Source organism: Hippoglossus hippoglossus, chromosome 6 (assembly GCF_009819705.1).
Source record: "Hippoglossus hippoglossus isolate fHipHip1 chromosome 6, fHipHip1.pri, whole genome shotgun sequence".
NCBI classification, from domain to species: domain Eukaryota; kingdom Metazoa; phylum Chordata; class Actinopteri; order Pleuronectiformes; family Pleuronectidae; genus Hippoglossus; species Hippoglossus hippoglossus.
The window spans coordinates 5,619,397-5,629,454 of record NC_047156.1 but is presented as its reverse complement, the minus strand read 5'-3'; the positions used below and the strand labels follow the sequence as shown (position 1 = coordinate 5,629,454).

Sequence of the window (10,058 nt, the reverse complement as noted above, 5' to 3'; positions counted from 1 at the left end):
TCATCACTTTGTCTCTGACTCATCATCCTCAGTCTCTCTGTGGCCCCCGAGGAATCCTCAGAGTTGGCTCATTAATAATAAAAATCTTTCCTAAACAGTGATACCTCAGGATTGACTTTCTGAGAGGCTCTTTACCCCAAACTGGATCCTTTAGCCTGCAGCCATGAGTGAATCCAGAGAGGCGTGGAGCACAGGAGACGACGAGAATTCGAAAACAACATCAACTTACTTCTCCTCGTCTGTTCCTTCTCCCCCTTTTCCCATCGCAGAAAAAGGCAATTTCTAGGTTTGTCTTTATAAATGTCACGGCGATAAGGGGGAGGCAGGTGACACACATGACAGACGATCCATCTGTGTCTGCCAGGTTCGCCATCATCATCACCACATTCCATTTCTACCACGCCATCCCCGCAGCAACCAGCATCCTCACCAGCTGCAAAGAAAACACACATTTGCAAGTTAAGTTTATTTTGCGCCGCCTTCTTAATCACAATTACAGTCTCACAAGGCTTCCCAACGCCCACAGTGCGGGAACAATGAATGCATGTGGTGACCCCTTCCAACCTCGAGACTCTCAATGAGCAAGAAAAACTCCCACTAAAAACCTCGGTCTCCTTTGTGAGTAGGTGTGTGAGCGAGCGAGCGTTTGTCCGTGTGCATCTGGAGGAGAGAGAGAGAGAGAGAGAGAGAGAGAGAGAGAGAGAGAGAGAGAGAGAGAGAGAGAGATGGCTTTACAAACTTTTGATGGATTGGTTGAACTTTTCCAACAAATTCGATATTGGCTGAATTCATAATGCGTGGCGCTGTTGCATGTTAGTGTCTGACTTTCTGGATGACAGTAACACCGTTTCAGATGAGCAGTCATGTAAATCTAGTTAAGAGGCTGATTTTCAGAGAGATAAAGATGAATAGAAGCAGCGAGGCGTCAAAATCGGAGAGTGAAATACAAAAAGAAAGACGGGCTGTGCTGACACGACCGCGGAGGGACACTCATGAGAGAGCTGTGCGTTTTGTTATTCTGCAGATTGCAGATGTCTCCAGGCTCATCAGGCGTCTGTATGTGCCTGCAAACAAGGTCCTAAGTGAAGAATAAAAGAGCCGCAAGAAACTAGATTCCTCCAATGAGATCCAAGAAACAACCTGCATGTGTGTGTGTGTGTGTGTGTGTGTGTGTGTGTGTGTGTGAGATATAGGTATTGCCTTGTTGTGGGGACCTAAGCCTGATTACGGCGTCACATTGGAGTTTATAATTAACTTATCGGGACAAAAAGCAGGTCCCCATAAGTTAAGTTAAATTTAGGTTAGGGTCTTAGTGGAGACACTACTGTGTGTGTGTCTGTGTGTCTGTGCGTATGTGTGTGCGTGTGTGCATGTGTGTACCTGTCTTGTACAGATATCTTTGTGAGGACCGGTCCTCACTTTCTGACCTGCGTCTCCTTAGGGTTAGGGTTAGAATAAAGGATTAAGTAAGGATAAGGATCAGGCATTTAGTTATGATGGTTAAGGTTAGGGTAAGGGGCTCAGGAATGCATTATGTTTAAAAGTGTCCACACTAACATAGAAGTATGAGGTTGAGTGTGTGTGTGTGCAAAAGCTTTACATTAAAATAAAAATGGAAAAACAATAACCGACTCTTCCTGGAGGCGTCTAAGTGTTTTTGTAATCCGGGAAACAGGTTTGGAGTTATTGCCGGTTAATGAAAGTTATGTGTCTTAATAGCCTTGTGATGTCAGCCTCATTTGTTCGGAGAGAGCTATCAGACACTGAACAAATGTCTGAAAAACACAGTTTGCAGTCAGTTCAGTTCCTCGTCCATTTCACTCCTGGCTCTAGTTTCACATGTAGTGCACAGGCTTGAGAGTAGGTGTCAGTCCTCTCACGTAACACTGCAGGAGACATTTAACAAAATGCCAAACTAGTAATAAAAACAAGAGTAATAAAACCCCCTTGTTAGACGTTATCCTTTGTGCAATTTCAAAAGATGACAGTGTTATCTTTCCTGAAACCATACAACAGCTAAAAATCACATGAGTATACGGATGGATAATTTCGTTAGACTGTGTAATCCATCATATCTCTCAATCTGAAATTGGTTTGCTTCACTCAAATAAACACAATAAACATCAAGTACAAATTCCACAGTACCTATGAATCCAACTGAGGCTACAGCCGCTTCCATATGAGCGATATATGCCCCAAGCGACGACGGCACTACAATCGCTGCGGATTCTGAAGAGAAAGAGAAAAAACAGGAAAAGCAAATTTAAAGCGACTGGATGACGTCGAGTTTCAGGCAGTAACCCGTTTGCCTGTGGGGCTTTTAATTCCAACTTTAATCTAGATTACATCCACATCTGGCACGTCCCTGCATGCCTCCACATCCTTCTTGGACCACTCTTCTCAGAAAAGGGAGCATGACCCCAGCCGTTTTGGAGGCCACCCCAGGATTTGACAGCGGATGAAAGGATTGATTCGTACTGAGGATGTAACGTTAAACAGAGATTATCGTTGCACCGCATTAGGGAGATCCCTGTCTAAAAAAAAACAAAAGATTTGCAGAGAGACGTGGCATCTTTCCACAGTGGTGTAATTGTTCACATGAAAACAAGGAGGTGATGTAAGAAGGGGATTGTCGCAGAATTGTTGTTCACATAATGCTTATCTGCGTGTGTCGGGCTGAGGCGGCTGTTTTTGTTTCTTCTCCTCTCAGAAGTGTCTGGCGGTAGGACTCTGATTGAGCATCCTGGCCAAAGAGATTAGACCTAAATCCGAAAAAACTACAGCCAAGAAAATGGATTTCTCTCATATTACCAGGAGAGCTTTTATTTGAAGCATTGCAAAGTACATTTCATGGTTGTCAGCGCTCATTCTCTCTCACTCACACACCCTCAAATGTTCTCTCTATCTCTCTCTCTCTCTCGCTCTCTCCATCCCTTCATTTCCTCATCAACTGATTTAAAAAACAAAAACAGTCTGGATCACGGCATCTGCAGCATCCTCGCTCAGTTTACCTGGAGTTCACAACAGAGAGTCCACGCACACAGGAGATACATAAAGGAGCGATGGATATACGTCTTTTAAGAGACAAAACTATCGGTTTGTTAACGTTTCTTCTCAGAACATGGCTTCAAGCTTCTCAAAAAATAAACTAAAAGAGGAGCACTTCTTTGAATTCATGGCAGAAAAGTAGAATATACAGTAGAGACACATTTCCAGGTCATACTGCAGGCAACATATTAAAAAGTAATGTGAATAAAACTGAACGTTGCAGTTGGGCTTTTAGGTATTTTCACAGTGGAAGGAAAAGCAACTTTGGACTGACTATTGCATGTTTATGGAAGCAACCAGTTAATAATATTGCTGCGGAGGCTTTCTGGTCAGACAGACTGAACCATCCAATTTAAAGGGTTTCATGTCTTTCAGTTTCTGTGCAGTCAGCAGTGTGCGCACTTGTGCTCCCTATCATCAGATGAAGAGCAAAGGAAATGCTGTATGTGTAATCTCCTCTTATCCAATGCAACACAGATGCTTCATAGCCACGCGGGGAGTGAGGCATTTGGAGCAGTAGTCATTTGCAGTAGTTTTACAGTATATAAGATAGAGATTAAGGGACGCGCATGTTCTTGGAAGCTTTGGATTCAGTCAGTCAGTGCGAGCGCTGCTCAGAAAGCTGCTGGTGGAAGGCTGTGGTTGTTATTTCCTGCAGCGTCTCCACCTTTCCCCAGCAGAGCCAGCGACTCCAGTGAGTGCACAGTCTGCTTGTCTAGATGTAATCCCAGACCAGGTGGAGCTGAGACCCCAACCCCTCCCTCCCCCGCCGCCTCCGGCAGCTCCCCGGAGGCGGCGGCAGCAGCTGCGGCAGCCGCGCACTCTTCCTTAAACAATCGGTCATGCTCCATCTTGAGCTCTTGGTAGGAGCGAGAGAACATGTGGAAGATGGAGGTAGCAGGGAAGGCCATGATGAGGATCCCACTGAGGATGCTGCTCAGCGCTACCACCTGCCCTGGAATGGACCTTGGTACCATATCGCCGTAGCCTACGGTTGTCATGGAGATAATAGCCCACCAGTAGGAGGCGGGGATGCTGCTGAAGTCATGGGTGCCCGTGAGCTCGCTCTCGGCCAAGTGGACCAGCGGGGAAAAGAGGGTGACGGCCACGCAGAGGAAAAGCAGGAGGAGGCCGAACTCCCGGGTGCTGCGCCTGACCGTCAGCCCGAGCGTCTGCAGGCCGAGAGAGTGGCGGGCCAAGCGCATCACGTAGAGGATCCTCAGCGCCCGCAGGATCCTCAACACAAGGCCAAGCTTGTCTAAGTAGCCCTTACCTCCTCCTGGCCGCTCATGCTCCAGGTCCGGGTCCTCCTCACTCACCACCAGGGAGACGTAGTAGGGAAGGATGGCCATGGCGTCAATGATGTTGAGTGGCCCGCGGAGGAAGTCCAGCTTGCTGGGGGCCTGAATGAAGCGCAGGACAAACTCCAGGGAAAACCAGGCCACACACACCGTCTCTATGATGAACATGTTGTAGCACTTGGTGGAACACTCGCCCTGAGGAAGAGAGGAAAGACGGAGGGGTGGGAGGTGGAAGAGTGGAGAGACAGCAAAAGTGAGGACAGGCAGGAATGTGACAGGATACAAGACAGATGGGGAGGAAGGCACAGGGAGATGGGGAGAAGACAAAAATCCTGAGGTCAGATAATCACCCTCGATAATCATCAATAAATCATGAGCTGCACTCGCTCAGTATGCTAAAGCTACTGCAGCAGCACTGATAGATAATACACTGACACGATCAATCAATTATTTCATTAGAGCGGGTCTCAAAGATTAATAGGACGCTCAGTGGGAGTGGTGACAGGAAGCAATCAGGCTTGCGTGCCCTCTAACTACAGTGTCAGGGAAGAGCAATGCAACAATAAAAAAGCCAATGTGATGATACACGGGAGCAGAAAACCCTGCTGTTAACTGACCCATTTCTTCAAAGCTCGGTCCCACGCCACCATAAAGCTCCGACGCTCTCTTTTTCACTTCTTTCGTTTTTTTTTAACAAATTGGCTTTTGTTCCACCTCCTCACACTTTCAAATCCCAACTCCAAAAGATTTACATATAAGCACTTATCTACATTACAAGAAAACTTTAGAATTTCACTGGTTTATCGAGCAGCAGCCGCTATTGAACAAAGGGCACTGAATCCATTTCCTTTGAAAGATGGGCTCCGAAAACTGTGTTGGAATATAGTTTAGATTTTAGACTTTTGTTCATTTGTCTTGTTGCCATATTGAAAGTTATAGTTGCATTGAAAGAAAATGTATCATTCAATATTCATGGGAGAGACCTAATGGTCTATTATTTGATCCGCTTAGCTTTGGTTTCACTTTGCGGTTTAGATAATGGACCGAAACACTTTTCTATGACATATTAACGACCTGTTTCATCACCTATGTGGGCTGCGTCTACCTGATTGGTTTGTAGACAGAGGAGCTTCTGACATTGGCGTGTTGTCAATATGTCTATTGTGTTCGCTAATTATTTTTGAATAAAGTGCAAAATGAGAAGTAGTCTTTCTGTTTGTTTGAAACCTGTAAAAATAATGACGGTATAACTAGCAGCAAAATGAACATCCTTGTTGTTAGGGAAAGACTACAAGTAATCCGGTGTTCCATTTTTTAATGCTGCCACAACTTCCTGCAAATGGAAAAGTCCGAACTATTCAAAAATATATATATTCACATTGCATTTTGGTCCATTGGTCTGAACCGTTGTCTGAGGAACCTTTCACACCTGCTATTTAGGGTCCGACTAAACTGAAAAATCCATTGAAGACAAGGCAGGTGTGAAAGCCTCCGAAGTTACCAAAACAAAATCGTTTTGTGTTTTGTTGACGTGTACATCCACTCCAACCTCCTCACTTTACTTCCTCCTCGGCTCCTGCTGGAAAAGAGTCATAAGAGCCACTAGAACTCTTTGTCACTTGAAGGTGCACATTTTTCATTATCGGACGTTTGCTGAAACAGCCGATGTTGTCGTTTTTTTCCTTGGGAGGAAAACATCCTCCGGCGTTGTCCATCTTTGGATTGTCTGGCTGCAGCCAAGGAAGACGGGGCTGGTAACTTATGGACTCAAAATGTCCCTTCAGCTACACTGAAGACAATCCATCAGTTTCTCTGTGCAGGACGAGTGTTTCTCGGGCAGATCAAGAAAGTTATTGTGCTTTTTTCATATTTATACGAGTAAAACAACAGAATTCTTTCCTTATTTTAGGTAAAATTACAATATAATGCTGATTATGCCACCATGTGAATTTAAATTAAGGTGGACATACTTGTGTATTCCTTCAGCCTCTTGTATCATTAGCTCCTCTGCATTTTCTCCACTTTCCTCATTGTTCACACTCCTCATTTATCTCCTCTCTTCACACCCCGTCTCATCTATTTTCCTTCCCTCTCATCCTTCTTTTCTCTCTCTGCCAGCCTCTCCTTTCTCCTCCTGCCTCTGCCTCCACCTTCTCATCACTCATTCTGTTTCCTCCTCCATCACCCTCTCCGGACTCCCTCCCTCTCATCCTTCATTCTCACATCGCTCTCATTCTCCTGTTTAAATCCCTCATTCATTCAGTGTTCCTCCAAGAGAAACACAACCTTTACTGTTTTTTTCTATGCATCATGCATCTTTCATACTTGTGTCTTGTCCTGTCCCCTCAGCCCACTTTGACTCTTAGCCTTTTCACTTCATTCCTGCAGTGATGCATAGGGCTGAGCAATAAGACGACGTGCATCATGTAACGACAGGAACGCATCCATCATTTCATATCATACTCTGACAACCCTTAGATTCCATTTTTTACAGCCATATATTTTGTTATTCGGAGTATGCCTTGTGTTCGTCCACACAGCGCGGATGCAGGCAGGGAATTTGTATGGCAGCAACACAAACAAACATGGAGGAGAGCGGACATGACTCAGAACAAGATAAATCCAGACAGGCGAAGGGCTCCGACCAGCAAAGACAAATAGACGATCTCGCACCTAAAAGGCAATTTCTGTTTCATGGACACGGTTTGAATATTAAAAGTCTGACATGGACCAAAAAGATGTACTTTGCAAACTATGCTGCAGGCAGGTCCACAAAACAGACTCCAGCTTTATTGTGTTATGAAGGAATTATATCCAAGTCTTTTATAATGGTATAAAAAAGTGTTTCTGTCCTGAAAGGGGCGAGCATTTATTTTAAATGTATCATCTGACCGCTACGCTACGCAAGATGCCGTGTTGCATACAACCATAAAAACCCAAATGGAGATCCACATTCTAAGTGCACATGTCCAAAGAATGCTCCAATAAAACCCAAATTGCATCGGCACATCCCACATCTCTTAATGGAATAATATTTTTGAATCAGACCAAATTCGGAATATCAAAACGAATATGTTGTTTAATTGAGATTTAATTCAAAGTCCTGCTTGGAATATTAGTTTTCCTATATCAGCTTTCTGTAACTTGTGATTAAAGCTACATAATTTTTAGACAGAAAATTCAAGGCCCAATGTTTTCTTTGGCTGAAACAATAACAATTAGTTAGTTAGTTAGTTAGTTAGTTAGTTAGTTAGTTTATTGACCAAAACAGATAAAACATTTGGGTCCATAACATGTTGAAGTTATTCATAGAGAAAACAAACCCATTAGTAGATAAAACAAAGATTTGTGTGTTCTGGATCATTTTATGCAACAATCCTTAATATTCAGTCTGATTTACTGAGTATCAATGGAAAGCTATGGGAGTTCTGTGAATTGCAGGAATAGAGATTGTAATAAACGGCACATCACTGGGGCAGCCACTCTGTACTTGTTTGATACAAAGTGGGTTATTTTCCACAGTGGCTGCATTTTTATCAGAGGATATTTTTGAGTGCTTTTTTTATGGCTTTAAGCAGTAAAAAAGCTTTCAGGTGATATACAAGATTTATTAAAGGGGATGCGTGTTGTGTTTTCCACCTTTAACTGTGCTTCATATCAAGTTCTTAAACATTCACATTCTTATTCACATTACGCAGCAAACAGCAAAGAATAATCACGATCCATTTCGAGTGACCAACACAAACAGTTGAAGGAAGAAACTGTCAACTTCAAGTTCCTCAGACGTTTTTCTCTCACAAGTTAGAGCAGAGACGGACGAAGCCACAGGTAAAGTGGCTATGACTCAATTAGAAGGGAACCAAAATGAAACGTCCCATTACCTTCAATAAAATTGTGGATTTCACTGGGTTTGAACATGAATTTATCCAAATTGTTGTGAACATTTGAATAAATGAAAGCCTTACAAAATAAAGTTTATAAACCTTTTAATGAAGCATTGTTGCATATTATAGCTTTAATTCAAACACTTGCAAATAGCTATGAGGCTCTTGCACACTGTAATTTTGCAAATACTATTAATCATGTTTCTAGTCGGTCTACTGACTATATGACGTATAAATGTCTGTCCAACGTTTGCTCTCCTTTCAGTTTTTAGTTGCTTGTTGTTTTTGGTCACCACCACCTCCTGGTTCTTTGACTGATGGTTGATAACTGGAGTTTGTAAACTACAAACCAAAACAATGAGCTAAAAAAGGCTCTAAAAGGCTCAGTAGAGTCAAAAGAATCTGCAGAGTCTGTGTGATCATGCATATCACATAAAAAAATAGTCATTTGATATATTATAATTGTAAAAATTATTGATCAATGCAGCTTTAAAACTTTAAAAAAACGTAAAAATCAATACCTAAAGATGCCACATTCTATTCCACGTATTATACAGTATATACAATATTCATTTCATTGTATAGATCACGATTGTTACGGCACATATACTTTAACAACTGCATGTAGGTCCAGAGCAGCGGTGCAGCAACTGCCCGTGCAGCAGCAGCCCACACAGTAAAAAGTGGAACCACAATAGCTTAATCCAAATAATCCATGATTTCTCCAGAGGTCTGAAGGACTGACTGGGGGATGTTTTCCTCTCAAGCTGCGGACACACACACTATATACAAAGAGACGACACATCCAATAGTTTAATCTGTCTTCTCTATTTGAGAGTCACCACTTCAGTCTTCACCCTAATATTAAATCTAACACCTCTCCTCCTCCGTAAGCTTGCGTGCGTTCCTTCGTTCTTTTCCGATGTCCAGTCTTGCTGAGACTTTTTTCGGCCGTCTGTCCCAACACCTTCCCCCCACAGTTCACATGTTATGTCTCTGGTGTGCCCCCCCCCCCCCCCCCCCCCTCTCATTTATTCCCCACCTCACCCTCTGCTTTCTCTCTCCCTCTCTGCCGTGCTGACTTTAGGTCCATCAGGGCTTTGCAACACCGTTTTCAACCTCAGAGCGATAGGCCATTTGTTACAGCTAGAAGCTTTCTACTTCTGGCTCACACACACACACACACACCCACACACACACACACACACACACACACACACACACACACACACACACACAGACACACACACACACACAATAAATACCCACTATATCCCTGACCTTATCTCCTCTGTACAACTCTCTCTGGAACTATTGTCAGTGACAGCTCATTTCAACAGCGACTCTGTTCACCCCAGCAGCTGTCACACACAAGGATTCACATTATCGTCCGTATTAACACATCTCAATGTCAAATTAAGACAAAGACTGCAGCAAGGGTGCAGGGGGGGGACATTTAAAGTCGCCACATGGGAAACATCTATCATTATTACGTTGTTGGATAAAGCGGTCACTCTTCACAAAAGCTAAGGCACAAATCAATCTGAGGAAGAAACCACAAGACGATTACACAGACTAATCTAAATTATGAATCAATAAAGGACACATACAGAAAAGGTCCTGCAGCAACTGTCTAAAGTGCTTTTAATTGTACATCTGACATTATAATCATTTGTTGTCAAAATCTGAAAATAGTAAGTCCAGAAGATCTCTGGCCTGTTTGTCTGAAATGCCCATGAAGAAGGTCGTTGCTAAGTTGACTATATAACTATATAACTATATAACTATATAACTCAGGCCCTAAACTAACTAAAGCTACTATGAA

General features: G+C 43.2%; 1 protein-coding gene across 2 annotated transcripts in view; it reads right to left on the bottom strand.

The window, feature by feature from the left end:
* Positions 1-321: 321 nt before the first annotated feature.
* The window catches only part of kcng4a (potassium voltage-gated channel, subfamily G, member 4a), a 26,680-nt gene continuing 16,943 nt past the window's right edge, over positions 322-10,058 (bottom strand). Inside the window, exons 4-5 of one of the 2 annotated variants that reach the window (XM_034588604.1) lie at positions 2,146-4,544; positions 322-433 (exon numbers count right to left, since the gene is read on the bottom strand). In XM_034588604.1, the coding sequence (XP_034444495.1) occupies positions 3,663-4,544 (882 nt within the window). In that variant the 3' untranslated portion in view covers positions 322-433; positions 2,146-3,662. Of the gene's footprint in view, positions 434-1,791; positions 1,887-2,145; positions 4,545-10,058 lie in introns of those variants that run through there. The other variant, XM_034588605.1, reaches the window with a different exon arrangement.